The following is an 18,930-nucleotide window of genomic DNA, read 5'->3' as shown; positions in this document are numbered from 1 at the left end:
TAACAGAATCCAACTGAACCTGCCATCCACAAAATACCTTCACTACAAGCGAATTTTCCACTCTATGCTAACTTATCTGGGTGTAAAAACCTGGAATGACCTACCTGAAGCTATCAGGAGAGACAAACTACACAACATTCAGAATAAACCTGAAGACTCATCTCTTTGACAATATAAACTGTCTTAGTTTTTGTATAGCACCCCCTACTTCTATGTCCCTCCTCTTGCTTCTCCATGCCCCCTTCCCTTACAACTTTCCCTTCCTCTTTGATCTGTCGCCTTGAGCCTTTATAGGTATGTGCGACTCACAAATGGAAGATTAGATTAGATTTGGTGTGCCCCCAGGGGAAGAGACCCCCTTCCAGGATCTTCTGAATGTATATTGGCCAAGTGCAGTCATGTGGGGGTCGAAGAGCCCAGGAACCTCAACAGGGGTTCCCTGCCAGGGTCAGAGGGCCCCCCCAGTACTAGGCTTCACAATGGATTTTGTGAGCCTGATATGGAATGCTTATTGAGCTTCCGAGGGTTCTTTTAGTTGCGCACCAGTGGCGGTGGTGCAGGGGTTCTCCCCTCAACAAGTGCCCTGACTAGATGAGGACGCAGACTTGGACCAGGTGGTTCAGTCAGTCATGGACTGGGAGGATAGCAAGTCTGATTCCATGCCATTTTTATCTCGGGATGAAGTCTCCCTTGCAGAGTCTGCTTCCATGCAGGAGGATAGCAGTCAAGAGGTAGTGGCGACACTGGATCAGGGAGAAGACCCAACAGTATGTGGTTATTCAAGGCTTCTGCAATTTCAAGCGTTGTTTACACCTCACGGCAAGAGCTAAAGCTGGAAGTCCTACCAGCTGCTTCTTCTCAATGCTTAGTTATGAGCAGTTCTGTGGCTTTGACCGTATTTTTCCCTCACATTCATTCATCACTAATCTGGTCACTGACCACTGGGAGTCACCAGAGGAATCCCTTCAAGTAACTTAAGACTATGCTCAAGCTATATCCGATGTCACCAGATTTTAGCAGCTGTTCAGCCAAAAATGGATTCACTGGTGGCGCAGGTCACTAAACGAACCTCCCTCCCTAGTATGACTTGGTTCTAAATGGACTACGGGGTCCGGCACAGGGTATAGAAGTAGACGGGATGCTGGGAAACAGTGATCACAACATGATACGCTTCAACCTAGACACAGGAACAAAAAATCGGTCCAGAACGACGGCCACGGTACTGAACTTCCATAAAAGGAACTACGAAGGGATGAGAGGCATGAGGAAGAAGATTAGGAAGAGGATAAGAACTGTAAATACGCTAGAGCAAGCATGGTCCCTTTTTAAGGACACAGTCACAGAGGCACAAAATTTATATATATCGCGTATTAACAAGGGTTCCAAGAGGAAGAACAAGGAACCTGCGTGACTCACTGTAGTGGTGAAGGAAGCGATCAGAGCACAGCAACCTCACATCAACTCCGCAGATCACCCTGAGCAACAGATTTCAGCTCCTACAAGAAAGACCCGCCAGCAGAACTCAGGAGGACATTCAGGAAGACATCCAGGAGTATAATCTCGAAACTCAGCAGACGACCCCAAATCAAGACGTAACGAATCAGTACCCCCCCCAAGAAGCACAGAATAGTTGTCATTGGGTACTCTATGCTGAGGGACTAGTATGCAGACCTGATCTACAAGCAAGAGAGGTCTGCTGTTTACCAGGAGCCAAGATATGGGATATGAATACCTGCATAGGAAAAATAATCAAGCCCCAAGACCACTTCCCAATGCTTCTCATCCACGTGGGACAAACGACACCGCCAGGAACTCCCCGGAGATGATACAGGAAGACTTCAGAGCCCTAGGAGAGAAACTGAAGCAAATGGAAGCGCAAGTGTTCTTCTCCTCCATCCTACCGGTAAGAGACAAAGGGAGAGCCAGAGAAGAACGGGTCAAGAGGACTAACGAGTGGCTAAGGGGATGATGCAAGGAGATGAACTTCAGCTTCCTGTACCACGGAGGGGCACTTCAAGTACTGCAGGGGCCTGATGGGCTACACTTAACCAGAAGAGGGAAGAACGTCCTGGGACGACGCCTGGCTCACTTGCTTCAAAAGGCTTTAAACTAGGTGAGCCAAGGGAGGGGATCCACACTCACACAAGTTGGGTAAGTAACTCGGAGGTAAGAAATCGCGCAAATACTAAAGGGGACAAAGGGAGGGAAGAAGGCAGAGCGAAAGACAGGGACATAGTATCTGAGGTAAGCAATCAAGTCGGTAGAGTGGGGGACAAAGAGAGAGATGGAGACTCCATCTTGGGGTCAGTGGGGAAAACTCGCCTGGACAGAAGGTCAGGGGGGAGAAATCGCTTGGACACTGAAGGAGACCGAGGCATCAGAAGGGGTGACAAACTGATTGAAGGGGACAAACTATCTCAGTCAGAAAACACTCCATACAAAAAGAAAGAATGGACAGACATGTATACTAATGCCCGTAGCTTAGGCAACAAAATACTAGAACTGGAAACGGAAATGAGAAACGCCGACCTTGATGTAGTGGCAATATCAGAAACATGGTTCTCGGAGTCCCACGGATGCGATATGGTCATACCAGGATATAACTTACTCCGTCGAGGCAGAGAGGGCAAATCAGGAGGAGGGGTAGCTCTATACATTAGAGAAGACATCAAAGTTACTAAAATCACAGACATTAAGTATATGGGAGAATCCCTCTGGGTGAACCTTGCCAGGGGAATAACAAATGCCTGTATCTTGGTGTTGTATACAGATCACCTAAACAAAAGGAGCAATCAGACGATGAGCTAATGGAAGACATTGAGACCATCACACTGCATGGAGATACAGTGCTGGTGGGAGACTTCAATATGCTCAATGGAACAAACTTTCCGCTACAACCAGCGGCAGCAAGAGGATACTAGCCTCCATGCGAGGAGCATGCCTCAAGCAGATGGTAATCCTGGACCTATTGCTCACCAACGGTGACAGTGTCACAGAGGTATCGGTGGGAGACACCTTGGCATCCAGCGATCACAACATGGTGTGGTTCCATCTCAAAAAAGGAACCACTAGGTCAAATACGTCGACTAAGGTACTAAATTTTAAAAGAACTAACTTTCAGGGCATGGGGGACTATGTCTACAAAGTGCTGCAAAATCAAAGCACGACGGTCAATGTAGAGGAACTATGGTCGACTCTGAAATCTACCCTGCTAGAAGCAACCAACATATATATAAAAACCGTGAGCAAACGACTCAGGAACAGACCACGGTGGTTCTCCGTGGAGATTTCAGAACTAATAAAACAACCAAAAAAAAGCGTTCGTTACCTACAAACTTTCACAGTAACCGGAAGTTAAAGAAACCTATATGGCTAAATCCAGAAAAGTTAAAACGACAGTCAGAGAGGCTAAACTCCGGATGGAAGAAAACATAGCTAGGCAGGTAAAGAAAGGGAAGAAATCCTTTTTTAAATACGTTAACGACAGGATGAAGAACACAAAGCGGTATTGTGCACCTAAAGAAACCTGACGGCAACTTTACAAACTTGGACGCAGACAAAGCAGAAATACTCAATAACTACTTCTGCTCAGTCTACACCTGCGAAGCGCCAGGATCCGGTCCTCAGCTACAGACAAGGGGGGGTTCGGAAGACCCATTCCAGGACATGGAATTTACTGCAAGCGAAGTCTACCGTGAGCTATTAAAAATAAAAGTGAACAAAGCTATGGGCCCGGACAATCTGCACCCTAGAGTACTTCAAGAATTGAGTGATGTCCTGGCAGAGCTGTTGGTCGTAATCTTCAATCTTTCCTTGAGCAAGGGAAAAGTACCCCTAGACTGGAAAACTGCCAACGTTATCCCGCTCCACAAAAAGGGAGGTAGGTCAGAGGCTGAAAATTATAGACTGGTGAGTCTCACATCAATAGTGAGTAAACTCATGGAAAAATTGATTAAGAACAGATTAGTTACGTTTCTGAATGATGAAAGATTAAGAGATCCCCATCAGCATGGCTTTACAAAGGGAAGGTCTTGTCAATCCAATCTGATAAGCTTCTTTGATTGGGTAACAAAAAAACTGGATGACGGTGAGTCCCTGGACATAGTGTATTTGGACTTTAGTAAGGCTTTTGATAGTGTTCCACACCGTAGGTTATTAAACAAGATGAACTTGTTAGGACTAGGAGAAACACTGATAGCATGGGTACAAGACTGGCTTAGCGGCAGGCTTCAAAGAGTAGTGGTAAACGGTATCCCATCAAAAACGTTGAGAGTGACCAGTGGAGTGCCACAGGGCTCGGTCTTGGACCCGATGCTATTTAATGTCTTTGAAGGGGATCTGACTCAGGGACTTTGAGGCAAAATTACACTATTTGCCGATGACGCTAAACTATGCAACGTTGTGGGCAGGGCATCAGAATCTGACAGCGCAACCAGGACCAACACTATGGAGCAAGACCTGCTTGTATTGGAAAAATGGTCCAGTACTTGGCAACTAAACTTTAATGCCAAGAAATGTAAAGTAATGCACCTTGGGAGCAGAAATCCATGCAAAAAATACACCTTGAACGGTGAAAACTTAACAAGAACTACTGCAGAAGTTCTCATCTGAGAAGATATGAAATCGAGCGCTGAATCGGGTTGCCAGAGCAAAGGAGAAGAAGGCAGCGTGCTCTGGTAGCCGGACTGAGAGAGGGAGAGTCGGAGACACAGAGTTCTGCGCAGGGGAAGGAGGCAGGAAGAAGCACAGGACTCGGGGAAGCGGCGAGAGTACGCTCCGCCCACCCCCACCGCGTCAGAGGCAGCGTCGGACTCCCCCTTGAAAGGGGGCGGAGCCAACGCGGCGAGCGCTGAATCGGGTTGCCAGAGCAAAGGAGAAGAAGGCAGCGTGCTCTGGTAGCCGGACTGAGAGAGGGAGAGTCGGAGACACAGAGTTCTGCGCAGGGGAAGGAGGCAGGAAGAAGCACAGGACTCGGGGAAGCGGCGAGAGTACGCTCCGCCCACCCCCACCGCGTCAGAGGCATCGTCGGACTCCCCCTTGAAAGGGGGCGGAGCCAACGCGGCAAGCGCTGAATCGGGTTGCCAGAGCAAAGGAGAAGAAGGCAGCGTGCTCTGGTAGCCGGACTGAGAGAGGGAGAGTCGGAGACACAGAGTTCTGCGCAGGGGAAGGAGGCAGGAAGAAGCACAGGACTCAGGGAAGCGGCGAGAGTACGCTCCGCCCACCCCCACCGCGTCAGAGGCAGCGTCGGACTCCCCCTTGAAAGGGGGCGGAGCCAACGGCGTGCAGCTGTTCGGCGCGCGGCAAAGGCAAGCGGCAAAGGCGCTCGCCTTAGCGAGAGCGCCTTTGCGAAGGGCCTTTGAGAAGGGACAAGGCAACGGAGTAAGACAGAAGGTAAAGAAGCGACAAGTACAGAAGGAAAGCACAGAAGGTAAGAAAGAGACAGACACAAAGGGCCAAGCCGTTCACACAAGTATAACAAGCAGGCAGAGGGAGAGAGTGAGAGAGAGAACACCAGCGGCTGGTAGAGAGAGAGAGGACCCCAGCAGCAGGTAGAGAGAGAGAGAGAGACACCAGCACAGAGCACCAACACAGACAGAGAGAGAAGAGACAGAGAGGACACCACCAACAGGCAGTGAGCGAGAGGACACCAGAGACAGTTAGTGAAAGAAAGAGAGGGCACCAGCACAAAGAGAGAGTCAGGGAGGACACCAACAGCAGATAGGGAGAGAGAAAGGACACAAAGCGGGTACAAGTCACAAGTAATCTCAACTGATATCTTAAAGAAGGAACAACAATGGAAGCAGAAGGAAGCCAGAAGATGAGCTTTCCAGTGTTCTGCACAGACTGTCATATGTACGACTATCTCCCCTCGGGGAGACAGTCGTATGTATGCAGTCGGTGTCAGGAACTGAAAAGCTTGAAGAAGGAGGTCAAGCGACTAGAGGACAAGATTCAGGAGCTAGAAGGATTTCACGCCACGGAGAGACACATTGAGGAGGAAGTCAGGGAACTCGAGAGATTCATTGAAGAGGCATACAGGACGAAGGTGGAAGAGAACGAACTTCAGATGAAAGAAGAAGCTACACGGATACCAACATGCAAGGGAGAGCAAGAAAAAGATTACCTCAAGGATGACACCCACAGAGGGCTAACGCAAGAGGGGGAGATTTTGGCTAGTCGAGGCCCAAAAGAAGAAAGAGTGAAGTACATTGAAGACATTGACCTGAGACCGAAGCGAAAATTGAAGAGAGGAAAATCAGCGATCCTAGTGGGAGACTCGATCCTTAGGCATGTGGACAGCCACATAGCAGGAGGGAGAGAGGACCGACTGGTGACCTGCCTTCCGGGAGCAAGAACCAAGGACATCGTGGACAAAATTGAAATGATCCTGGAAGGGGCGGAGACAGAAGAGACCGCTGTAGTGATCCACATCGGGACGAACGATGTCAGCAGGAGAGACTACAAAAGAAGCACGCTGTTAGAACAATTCAAGATTCTGGGAAGGAAGCTGAAGATGAGGGCCCAGAAGATAGTGTTCTCAGAGATCCTACCAGTACCGAGGGCAGATGTGAAAAGGCAGGAGGAACTACAATCAATAAATACGTGGATGAGGAGATGGTGTGAGGAAGAAGGATTCCACTTCGTGAGGAACTGGACGGCGTTCTGGGGCAAGAGCAAGTTATACAGGAAAGATGGACTGCACCTGAGCGCAGCAGGAACTAGACTCCTAGCAAACAAAGTCAAGAGAGGAATAGAACAGGCTTTAAACTAAGAAGAAGGGGAAAGCCGACAGTTGACAAAGGGTCGACGATTCGGAAGACGGTATCCTGTGAAGATACCGAGGGGAAAAATGGCTGGGAAGGAACAAGGGACAAACTGCAGGAGTCGACTAACCCAGAAGAAGTGGTTACAATGTCTGCAGCAAAAGAGAAGAAAATATGGACCGAAGCACAGGGAAAAGAAAGGAAGACAGCAAAATACCAGGATCTAAAGTGCATATATGCTAATGCAAGGAGCCTAAGAAACAAAATGGGGGAACTAGAAGCCTTGACCAACGCAGAAGACATCGACATCATTGGAATCTCTGAAACATGGTGGAATGAGGAAAGCAAATGGGATACAGCACTACTGGGATACAAGCTCTATCGCCAGGACAGAACAGGACAAAAAGGAGGTGGAATAGCCCTATACATAAAAGAAGGCATACAATCCACACAAATGGACACAGCAGAGACGGCCAGCAAGCCGGAATCTCTATGGGTTAAAATACCGGGAAGGAAAGGGCCTGAAATAAAGATGGGCCTATTTTATCGCCCACCGGGGCAAACCAGAGATATCGATGAGGAAATGGAAGCCGAGATGAAGCGTGAATGCAAAGGCGGCAACACGGTTATTATGGGAGACTTCAACTACCCTGGGATAGACTGGAGGCTTGGAAGCTCGAAATGCACTAGGGAGACAAAATTCCTGGAAGCTACACAGGATTGTTTCATGGAACAGCTTGTTAGAGAACCGACGAGAGGAAATGCCACTCTGGATCTAATCCTAAATGGGTTAAGGGGACCTGCAAAGGAAGTAGAAGTAGTGGGACCGTTGGGAAACAGCGATCATAATATGATCAAGTTCAAGGTTGAGGTAGGAGTGTCAAAAGGCAAGAGATCCATTGCGACAACTTTTAACTTCAGGAAAGGAAACTACGAAGCAATGAGGGACTTGGTAAGGAAGAAACTTAGGAACACTTCCAAAACATGGCTAACGGTAAATCATGCCTGGTCCTTCTTCAGGGACATGGTGAGCGAGGCGCAAAATCTGTATATCCCCAGATTCAGGAAGGGGTGTAAAAAGAATCGAACAAAAGACCCGGCGTGGATAACCAAAACAGTGAAGGAAGCGATAGGCAATAAGAAAAAATCATTCAAGAAATGGAAAAAGTACAAAACTGAGGGGAACTGGAAAGAGCACAAGAAGCATCAGAAAGAATGTCACCGTGAGGTTCGGAAAGCCAAAAGAGAGTATGAAGAGAGGCTAGCCAGGGAAGCAAGAAATTTCAAACCATTCTTCAGATATGTTAAAGGGAAGCAGCCGGCTAGAGAGGAAGTGGGACCGCTGGACGACGGAGACAGGAAGGGAGTGGTGAAGGAGGAGAAGGTAGTGGCAGAAAGGCTTAACATGTTCTTCTCGTCTGTATTTACAAACGAAAACACGTCCAACATACCGGAACCTGAGCAATTCTTCAACGGAAGTCAGGCAGAAAAATTAACATCCATAGAAGTGAGCCTTGAGGACGTTCGTAGGCAGATAGAAAAACTAAAAACTGACAAATCCCCGGGTCCGGATGGCATACATCCAAGGGTTCTGAAGGAATTAAAGGAGGAGATAGCGGAACTACTGCAGCAAATTTGCAACTTATCCCTGAAAACAGGCGAGATCCCGGAAGATTGGAAAATAGCCAACGTTACGCCCATCTTTAAAAAGGGATCAAGAGGTGACCCGGGAAACTACAGGCCGGTGAGCCTCACTTCGGTTCCGGGGAAAATGGCAGAAGCACTGATAAAAGAAAACATCGATCAACATTTTGAAAAAAATGAACTTCTGATAACCAGCCAGCATGGTTTCTGCAAGGGAAGATCGTGCCTAACGAACTTATTGCACTTCTTCGAAGGGATCAACAAACGGATGGACAAAGGAGACCCCATAGACATCATATATCTAGATTTCCAAAAAGCCTTTGACAAGGTGCCCCATGAACGTCTACTCCGGAAACTGAAGAACCATGGGGTGGAAGGAGACGTACATAGATGGATCAGAAACTGGTTGGAGGGTAGAAAACAAAGGGTAGGAGTGATGGGTCACTACTCCGACTGGAGGAGGGTCACGAGTGGTGTCCCGCAGGGCTCGGTGCTCGGGCCGCTGCTATTTAATATCTTCATAAATGATCTAGAAACAGGAACGAAGTGCGAGATAATAAAATTTTCGGATGACACCAAACTATTTAATGGAGCTCGGACTACAGAGGACTGCGAAAAGTTGCAAAGGGACTTGAACAAATTAGAAGAATGGGCGGCGAAATGGCAGATGAAGTTCAACATTGAAAAATGTAAAGTATTACATGTGGGGAGCAGAAACTCAAGGTACAACTATACAATGGGAGGGATGTTATTGAATAAGAGTACCCAGGAAAGGGACTTGGGGGTAATGGTGGACATGACAATGAAGCCGTCGGCACAGTGTGCAGCGGCCGCTAAGAGAGCGAATAGAATGCTTGGTATAATCAAAAAGGGTATTACAGCCAGAACGAAAGAAGTTATCCTGCCGTTGTATCGGGCGATGGTGCGCCCGCATTTGGAGTACTGCGTCCAATATTGGTCGCCGTATCTTAAGAAGGATATGGCATTAGTCGAGAGGGTTCAAAGGAGAGCAACACGTTCCATCTCTAAAAATCATAGGTACTAGAAGAGCAGATATATTTACTGTTGCTGGCCCACAAAGGTGGAATAAACTCCCTCAATTTATTAGAATAGAACAAAATATTACAACATTTAAAAAACTTTTAAAAACATATTTATTTAAAGATGCTTTCGATTTTTAACAGTTTATTTTAATTTCTTACGTTTTGGTATTAATGCTTAAGAAATGTGCTCGTGCTACCTTGTGCTACCTCTTTTACCCTACCTTTTGTTCTTTCCCTTTATTCTTACGAAACCCGAAATTGTAACTTTTACTTTTCCCTTACCCCTCAAGTAAGTTTTAATTGTTTTTACGTTATGTTAATATAACTATTATGTTAAGTTTCTTATTTCTTTTTATTATATTATGTACATCGCTTAGAAATTGTAATAGGCGATCCATCAAAAGATTGAATAAACTTGAAACTTGTCTGATAATAGGTATGGAAAACCTGTCATATTCTGAGAGATTGGAGAAGCTGGGTCTCTTTTCCCTGGAGAAGAGGAGACTTAGAGGGGATATGATAGAGACTTACAAGATCATGAAGGGCATAGAGAGAGTAGAGAGGGACAGATTCTTCGAACTTTCGAAAAATAAGAGAACAAGAGGGCATTCGGAAAAGTTGAAAGGGGACAGATTCAAAACAAATGCTAGGAAGTTCTTCTTTACCCAACGTGTGGTGGACACCTGGAATGCGCTTCCAGAGGACGTTATAAGGCAGAGTACGGTACTGGGGTTCAAGAAAGGATTGGACAAATTCCTACTGGAAATGGGGATAGAGGGGTATAGATAGAAGATTACTGCACAGGTCCTGGACCTGTTGGGCCGCCGCGTGAGCGGACTGCTGGGCACGATGGACCTCGGGTCTGACCCAGCAGAGGCATTTCTTATGTTCTTATGTTCTGCTAATCAGGTGGAGAAAGCTTCAGCAAAGGCCAGACAAATGCTAGGTTGCATCAGAAAGAGTTTTATCAGCCGAAAGCCGGAAGTCATACTACCATTATACAGATCCATGGTGAGACCTCATCTGGAGTACTGTGTCCAATTTTGGAGGCCACATTATCAAAAGAATGTGAAGAGAATGGAGTCGATACAGAGAATGGCCACTAGGATGGCCTCAGGATTTAAAGACATACCATATGAAGAACGCCTGATCAGACTGCACTTATATTCTCTCGAGGAGCGCAGAGAAAGGGGGGACATGATAGAAGCATTCAAATATATCACGGGTCACATCAAAGTGGAGGAGGAAATCTTTTTTCTAAATGGTCCCATGGCGACAAGAGGGGCATCCACTAAAACTTAAGGGGGAAGATTTAATGGTGACACCAGGAAATACTTCTTCACTGAACGGGTGATTGATCGATGGAATGATCTTCCAAGCCAGGTGGTCGAAGCCAGTAGCGTGCATGACTTCAAGAGTCAATGGGACAAACAGGTGGGAGTACTATAGAGTTATGCTCAAACGATAGATACTCCATGGAAGAAGGGTTCTTGAGTAGGCAGACTAGTTGGGAGGGAGGGTTCTTGAGTAGGCAAACTTGGGCCGCCGGCCCGTTTCTGCCGTCATGCTCTATGTTTCTAAGTAAGGCTAGACTCAAATAGGGCACTGGTCTTTGACCTAAGGGCCGCCACGTGAGCGAACTGCTGGGCACAATGGACCACTGGTCTGACCCAGCAGCAGCAAATCTTATGATCAGAAAATGGATTTTCTTCTCAAGCGTCAATTTGAAGCTTGTCCCTAGGGATTAAAGCGGCTGCTGCTGTCTTCCTTTTGTGGCACATGGTTGTCACACTCGCCTGTCTTGGACCTCTACCCGATAAATAGAGAAGATCCCCAAATTCTCCTCTCTGGGGTGAATTATATTGCTGATGCTCTGTATGATCTTATAAGAGCAAATGTTGCACTTGAGTGTGAAAATGACACTGTTCTGTAATGTACACATAATTGTGGGAGATGTCCGTGTGCTGCCCACCTGAATTTGTGCACTATGCAAATTATTCTCTAAGATTACAGTAAACTGCATAGTGACCACTAAAACTTATGCATAAATCTGTAACATTCACTTATGTGCTAGTATTCTATAATCTCTCCACCCAAATGGTGCCTACATTTAGGCACTCACATTATAAAATGAGAGAGATGGTGGGTGGAGTAGTGGGATGGTTATATTTTTAGTGTGCTTTTGAATTTTGTTTTTGTACTGTGCTGGATATGTTTGTTTTTGTGAGGCATGTTATCAAACGATATAAGGAAATAAATATGAACATTTGTCTGCATATATTATGTTTATATTCATCTTCATTCTTTAAAATTTTGGTAATTTTGACATTCAGAGAGGCTTTATATGGTACTAGTATTTTAGCCCGTTATATTAAAGGGTGCTAGCTGTCTGTCTTTCTTTCCACCCCCCCCCCCCACTTCCCTGTGCAGCAGCCACAGCAGCATTCCCTCCCCCTCCATGCCCCTGTGCAGCAGCATTTCCCCGCACCCTACTTCCTTGTACAGCAGCATTTCGATCCCCCCCACTTCCCTGTGCAGCAGCCACAGCAGCAGCATTCCCTCCCCCCACACCCACAGAAGCAGCATTCCTCCCCCCCACACACACACACTTCCTTGTGCAGCAGCAGCATTTTCCGGCCTTCCCTGTGCAGAAGCAGCATTTCCCCACCACACACACACTTGCCTATGAAGCAGCAGTATTTCCCGACCTTCCCTGTGCAGCATCAGCATTTTCCGCCGCCCCCTTCCAAGCCGCCGCGTTGAAATTAATAGAAAAGCGCTGCACCGCGCTACCGCTGGCTTCGGCATCTTCTATCCACAGTGGCCAACCCTAGCGGAAACAGGAAGTAGTCAGAGAGTGCGGGTCACAGTGGACAGAAGACGGCGAGGCCAGCGTTAGCGCGGTGCAGCGCTTTTCTCTTAATTTAAAGGCGGGTGAGCCGGCCAGAAGGAGGAGGCTTTGACGGTGGTGGTTTGGGAAGTGAGTGAGGGCGGGGGGGGGGGGGGGGAATCGGCGGCTGTGCTGTTTTTCCGAGTTGGCTGGCCGCCGCATCCGCACTCCTGCTTGCCACGGACCTACTGATCACAGTGAAGCACGCAGGTAAGTGCGCATGCGCGGCTAGGGTTTTATTATATAGGATGATTGATGTTTGGTTTTGATTTTATCTAAATTGGCAGTTAATCGTTGTCCTGTTTCTTTCTCTTTTCTCTCTCATCTCTTTTCTAGAATGTAGAAACTAAAAGCCTGCGAGAGCAACGGTTGGACTTGCAGAGGAGAGTGCCTGAAGCTAGTGATGATGACCTCATCCCATTTGGAGATCGACCAACAGTGTCCCGGTTTGGAGCCATCTCCCGTACTTCTAAAACCCTGTATCAAGCTGCTGGTCCTTTACAGGCCATGGCAACTCAAGGAGCTACCACAAAATCAGTCAGCATTTCAGGTGCGCCCTGGGAATTGGAATGTCCAGAATTTCTGAACATTGTTTCATTGTGTGATAGTCTGTTCTCAATAGTATGTAAAGCATCTGTCAGTAGCAAACCAGTCTGAGGATGATAATTTATAATCAGGTTCTTGGTTAAGAAAATGTAAGTGCCAGTTTGAGAGACCTAAAAGTGTATTTATTTATTTAAAAAATGTATATACTGCCTGGAGTCTCAGGCAGTATTACTGCTAATTGAAATACAGATAATCTTCCCAGCACAGAATTTAGTTCTGCTCATATGCCATACTTTTCCTCTCCATCTGATCATGTTTGGAATATTTTCATCATAATAATTACATCCTACTACTACTACTACTAATTATTTCTAGATGTACTACCAGATGTACGTGGCACTGTACAGTCACAAAGACAGTCCCTGCTCGAATGAGCTCACAATCTAATCAATCAAGGCAGACAAACAGGATGCCAGTGTAGGGGTTACAGTTACAATTTAAGATCAGGTTGTTTTGTGTGCTGTGGAACAAACATACTTAGCAGTGCAATAGGGATAGTATGCTGAACCAAGGGTCTTCCATCTGCTCCCATGAGCCCATTGTAGGATATACTGATCACTGTTTTCATCACCTCCTCCTCCCTACTCTCTGCTGCCCCCAGTCAGTTATTTCCTCTGCAAGCAAACCTGCAGGAGCAACTTTGATCTGCTCAGTCTTCTTTTTTGTGTTTTTTGTGCAGGACTTCGTATTCCAGTAAAGCTCTGGTGACTGCCTAGCCTATGTGAGAGGAGCAAACTGGTCTGCAACTGACAGGTAGATTCTGCGAGGACCTGCTCAGCCAGCCTGCATGAACTGTGGAGCTCAGGGTTTTCCCCTACTGTTTGCTCACTCCTTGACTTGATCAAGAGTGCTAGCTCAGGCTGTACGGACACCAATTGTGTTTCTTCAGAGCACACATGGTGTCGGCTGCATTTTCCTCCCCCATCCTCGTGGCGTTTGGATCCTGGACTTGGGGGTTGAGGCTCAGTCCAACAGTGGCCAGACAGGTAGCTGAAGATTCAGAAGGGGCAGCTTTCCTGTTGGCAGAGTTCCTCTCCGGTTTCCAGCTACCCTTAGAGAATCTGAGGCACGCTGCACCACTTATTCTAGCGTCTGGTCTGTGAGTAGGGCTTTCACAGCCCATAGGGCAGTTCAGAGGGGGGGGGGGTCCTAAATTTGTTGTTTTTCAACATTTTATTTGATGTAGCCTTGTTCTCCAACCCCCAAAATCCTAAAATCGCTGGTTTTGGTTGTCCTCCATTGGAGCTACAGCTGTTTTTTTCAGCAGGAAATCCTGGCTGTGGCCATCTTGATTTTTCTTGATTTGAATTCTAAGTTCTCAAACTTCCTTAAAATGCCTCATTTTTAATTCTAATCACCAGGAATGAAGTCCTCATGCTTCAATATCATGAATTCATTTGAAATTTGTTCCGGTTGGGGACCGGAAGAGCGCCTTTATGCTGTGTATTGTTTTGCACAAGATGGAGAAGCGAGAACCTCGGGTTCAGTCTCTGACCATCTCATTTAGGCTGTCAAGAGATTGTTGGAATGGTTGGGGACTATGTTAACGTCTCTGAGTCCCAGAGTGTGGCACCAGTGCCTGGTAAGGGCACTGATGGCCTCAAATTGAAAAGAAAGCGCTCTAACCCTCTCCTTGAGGGGAGTTCTCGGTCCTCTATGCCCTTTATGCCTGACTTTGTGAACTTGCTCTGTCAAGCCTATGTCAGCAGTGCTAGCACACTTTCTGGGTCAGCTGGAGAGCGACCATTCACGCAGCCTTCCCCTGGTCCCACATTTGTTCTACTAAGAAGACCTACATTTACCCCAGACTCCGACAGTTGGTCGGAAGGGGTCACTAGGATGATGACCTGGACGCTTTTTCTCTTTCTGAGAGTGAAGCCTTGGCAGGAGCAATGCAGTGCGGTGTAAAGTGGATCTGGGTTCGATGGCTGCCATGATAGAAGTGGTGCCTTCAATGAGAACGCATATGCATCTCCTACAAAATTCCCTTCTGTCTCCCTTCTGTCCCCTCAGAGGGACTCCCTGCATGTTCTACTGACCTGGATGACTGCTGCCCACTGTAGCATGGCCTAGTGGCTACATCCACAGTCGACCTCAGGGATGCCTCTTCAAATCAACTTTTGGACCTTGCTAACAACGAATGCCAGCCTCTTGGGCTGGGGAGCACATTGCAAGGACCGTCCAGTTCAGGAGCAGTGGACTCCATCTCAACGCCATTGGTCCATCAACAGGGTGGAGCTCCAAGCCCTCTGACTAGCACTGAAGCAGTTTCAGCCCTGGCTGACTAACAAGGCTGTCGGAGTGTTTTCAGACAACACCACGGCAGTGGCTTACATCAACAGGCAAGGAGGCACCAGGAGTGTCAGACTCCAGAAGGAGGTGAAGGTGCTCTTCCATTGGGTGGAAGCTCATCTTCTGGCCATTTCAGCAGCCTATGTCGCCAGAGTACAAAACGTACAGGTGGACTGCCTCAGCAGACAAACTGTGGACCCGGGAGAGTGGTCTTTCTCTCATCAGGCTTTTCAGACCATTGTTAACCGCTGGGGCAGACCATCGTTCAACCTCATGGCGACGGTGAAGAACATGAAAGCAGTCCGCTTCTTTAACCATAGATACAAGCCCAGAAGTGCAGGGATCAATGCCCTTGTACAACTTTGTCCAACAGACAAGTTCCTGTATATGTTCCCTCCCTGGCCCACGATGGATAGGCAGAGTCCTAAGAAGAGTAGCCAGGCCCTTGGGACATGTCATCCTAGAAACATAGAAGCATAGAAGATGACGGCAGAAGAGGGCAATAGCCCATCAAGTCTGCCCACTCTAATGACCCACCCCCCTTGATTTTACCCCCCTAGAGATCCCACATGTGTATCCCATTTCCTTTTAAAATCTGGCACGCTGCTGGCCTCAATCACCTGAAGTGGAAGTTCATTCCAATGATCAACCACCCTTTCGGTGAAGAAGAACTTCCTGGTGTCGCCATGAAATTTCCCACCCCTGATTTTCAGCAGATGCCCTTTTGTGGCCGAGGGACCTTTAAGAAAGAAAATATCATCCTCCACCTCCTCTATCATGTCTCCTCTCTCTCTACGTTCCTCGAGTGAGTATAGCTGCAATTTATTCAGCCTTTCCTCATACGGGAAATCTTTGAGTCCCGAGACCATCCTGGTGGCCATTTGTTGAACCAACTCAACTCTCAGCACATCTTTTTGGTAATGTGGCCTCCAGAATTGTACACAATATTCCAGATGAGGCCTCACCATGGATCTGTACAACGGCATTATAACTTCGGACTTATGGCTGATAAAACTTCTACGGATACAACCCATCATTTGTCTTGCCTTTGATGAAGCCTTCTCCACTTGATTGGCAGTCTTCATGTCTTCGCTAATGATCACCCCCAAATCACGTTTCGCCCTGGTCCTAGCTAAGGTCTCACCATATAGTGTGTAAGTTCTGCACGGATTCCCGCTGCCAAGGTGCATGACCTTACATCCTAGTAGGTCCAGACTGGCCCCGGCACCCGTGGTATGCGGATCTGGTGCATCTTCAGGACAGTCTCCCTCTGAGGCTTCAACTGCTCGAGGGACTTCTCTCTTAGGGTCTGATTGTGCTGCAAGATCTGGAGCACTTTGGTCTTACAGCATGGCTCTTGAGTGCTCAGCTTTGAGCCAGAAAGGCTATTCGGATTTGGTGGTATGTACTCTTATGAGGGCCAAGAAGCCTGTCATGTTTGCGGCATATGCCAAGGCATGGGATTCCTTCCAACGCTGGTGTCACAAGGAGAAGCTGGACCCTGCCACAGCTTCAGTATTGTTAGTGCTGTCCTTTCTTCAAGAAGGCTTGGACATGGGGCTGGCGGTTTCTTCTCTGAAGTTTCAAGTGGCTGGAGTTTCCTGTTTCAAAGCCAAGGGTGCCAAGTTTTCCTTCTTTTCACATCCAGATATTATCAGATTCTTCAAGGGTGCCCTGAAGCTTAAGCCTCCAGTTCGCCAGCCCTGTCCTTTCTGGAGCCTTAACACTGTGTTGGAAGGGGCTCTTGAACAGCTTCTGTTCAAACCCTTTCAAGAGGCCACACTCATGAACCTGACTATCAAGATGGTCTTTCTGATAGCCATTACTTCTGCTAGACATGTCTTGGAGTTGCAGGTCTTATCCTGCAGGGATCCTTACCTCCATATCATAGATGCGGGGGGGTCTCCTTGTGGACCGTCCCTTCTTTATTGCCAAAGGTGATTTTGAAGTTCTATAATACTATGCGCAATAATTACTGCCCCCACACTCTGGAATTCAACACTGGCTTATTTACAAGAGATTTACACGTTAGATAATTTCAAGACCAGCTTAAAAACAATGCTTTTCAAAGATGCTTTTGCAGTATGACTGTCCTTTTAAGCACACCTTAAATGATCACTAGCCCAGTTTCCGAGGCTAATATAGCAGTTTAGATTAAAATCTTAGTACCCCTTACCTTTTGATTTTTCCTTAATTGTTCTTATCTCTCAACTTATTGTAGTTCTACCCTTTCCCTTCGTGTCAGTTTCATATGTGAGTCTTAGTAATTGTCTTTACTAGATATTATTTAGCTATTAATTTTAATGTCTGCATTTCCCTGTTTTTGCTTTTTGTTGTAAAGCCGCTTTGTAATTTTGAAAAGGCGGATAACAAATTTTTAATAACTTAGTAACATAGTAGATGACAGCAGATAAAGACCAGTCTCCCCAACCTACTTCAATTTAAATTTTTTCTTCTTAGCTATTTCTGGGCAAGAATCTAAAGCTCTATCCGGTACTGTGCTTGGATTCCAACTGCCAAAATCTCCGTCAAAACCTACTCCAGCCCATCTACACCCTCCCAGCCATTGAAGCCCTCTCAGCCCATCGTCCCCCAAACAGCCATATACAGACCAGACTGTGCAAGCCTGCCCAGTACTGACCTTAGTTCAATATTTAATATTATTTTCTGATTCTAGATCCTCTGTGTTCATCCCACACTTCTTTGAACTCAGTCACTGTTTTCCTCTCCACCACCTCTCTCGGGAGCACATTCCAGGCATCCACTACCCTCTCCGTAAAGTAGAATTTCCTAACATTGCTCTTGAATCTACCACCCCTCAACCTCAAATTATGTCCTCTGGTTTTACCATTTTCCTTTCTCTGGAAAAGATTTTGTTCTATGTTAATACCCTTCAAGTATTTGAACGTCTGAATCATATCTCCCCTGTCCCTCCTTTCCTCTAGGGCAGGGGTGTCCAATGTCGGTCTTCGAGGGCCGCAGTCCAGTCGGGTTTTCTGGATTTCCCCAATGAATATGCATGAGATCTATTTGCATGCACTGCTTTCAATGCATATTCATTGAGGAAATCCTGAAAACCCGACTGGATTGCGGCCCTCGAGGACCGACATTGGACACCCCTGCTCTAGGGTATACATATTCAGGGCTTCCAGTCTCTCCTCATATGTCTTCTGGTGCAAGCCTCCTATCATTTTCATTGCCCTCCTCTGGACCACTTCAATTCTTCTTGCGTCCTTCGCCAGATACGGTCTCCAAAACTTGAAACTATATTAGCCAGGAGGTTAGACTTCTGGCCTTCCAGCCCTCAGGTTCTAGAAAGGACAAAGTCTTGAAGCTGCTGAATGTCTGGAGGGCTATTTTGCGATACCAATGATTTTTGTCTCTCCGACCATCTTTTCGTTTTGATGATTCCATTGAAGAAGGGGAGGCTGGCTTCCAAGGCTACCATTTCAAGATGGATTATGTCAGCTGTTTCGTCGTTCTATATTGTCTGCGGAAAACAGCCTCCTTTCTCTCTTTGAGCACATTAGACTAGAGGTGTTGCCTCTTCTTGGGCTGAATCTAGAACAATTTTGCCAGACAAATTTTGTAGAGCAGCGACTTGGTCATCTCTTCATACTTTCACCATATTTTGTAGATTGTATATAGTGGTACATGGAAGCGGAAGGAACCCGAAGGATGAGCTTCCCAG

The 18,930-nt window shown here is 46.9% G+C and overlaps 1 protein-coding gene across 4 annotated transcripts in view; it reads left to right on the top strand.

Moving 5' to 3' along the window:
* Positions 1 to 18,930, top strand: part of RC3H1 (ring finger and CCCH-type domains 1) — a 446,950-nt gene that overhangs the window by 306,426 nt on the left and 121,594 nt on the right. For all 4 annotated transcript variants that reach the window (XM_033915444.1, XM_033915446.1, XM_033915443.1 and 1 more), the window contains one exon: positions 12,678 to 12,891. In XM_033915444.1, coding sequence (XP_033771335.1) covers positions 12,678 to 12,891 — 214 coding nt within the window. The remainder of the gene's footprint in view (positions 1 to 12,677; positions 12,892 to 18,930) is intronic.

This window comes from Geotrypetes seraphini, chromosome 12, assembly GCF_902459505.1.
Source record: "Geotrypetes seraphini chromosome 12, aGeoSer1.1, whole genome shotgun sequence".
Taxonomy (NCBI): Eukaryota; Metazoa; Chordata; class Amphibia; order Gymnophiona; family Dermophiidae; genus Geotrypetes; species Geotrypetes seraphini.
Note: the sequence above shows the minus strand (reverse complement) of the source record. Positions and strands in the feature narration are given on the sequence as shown.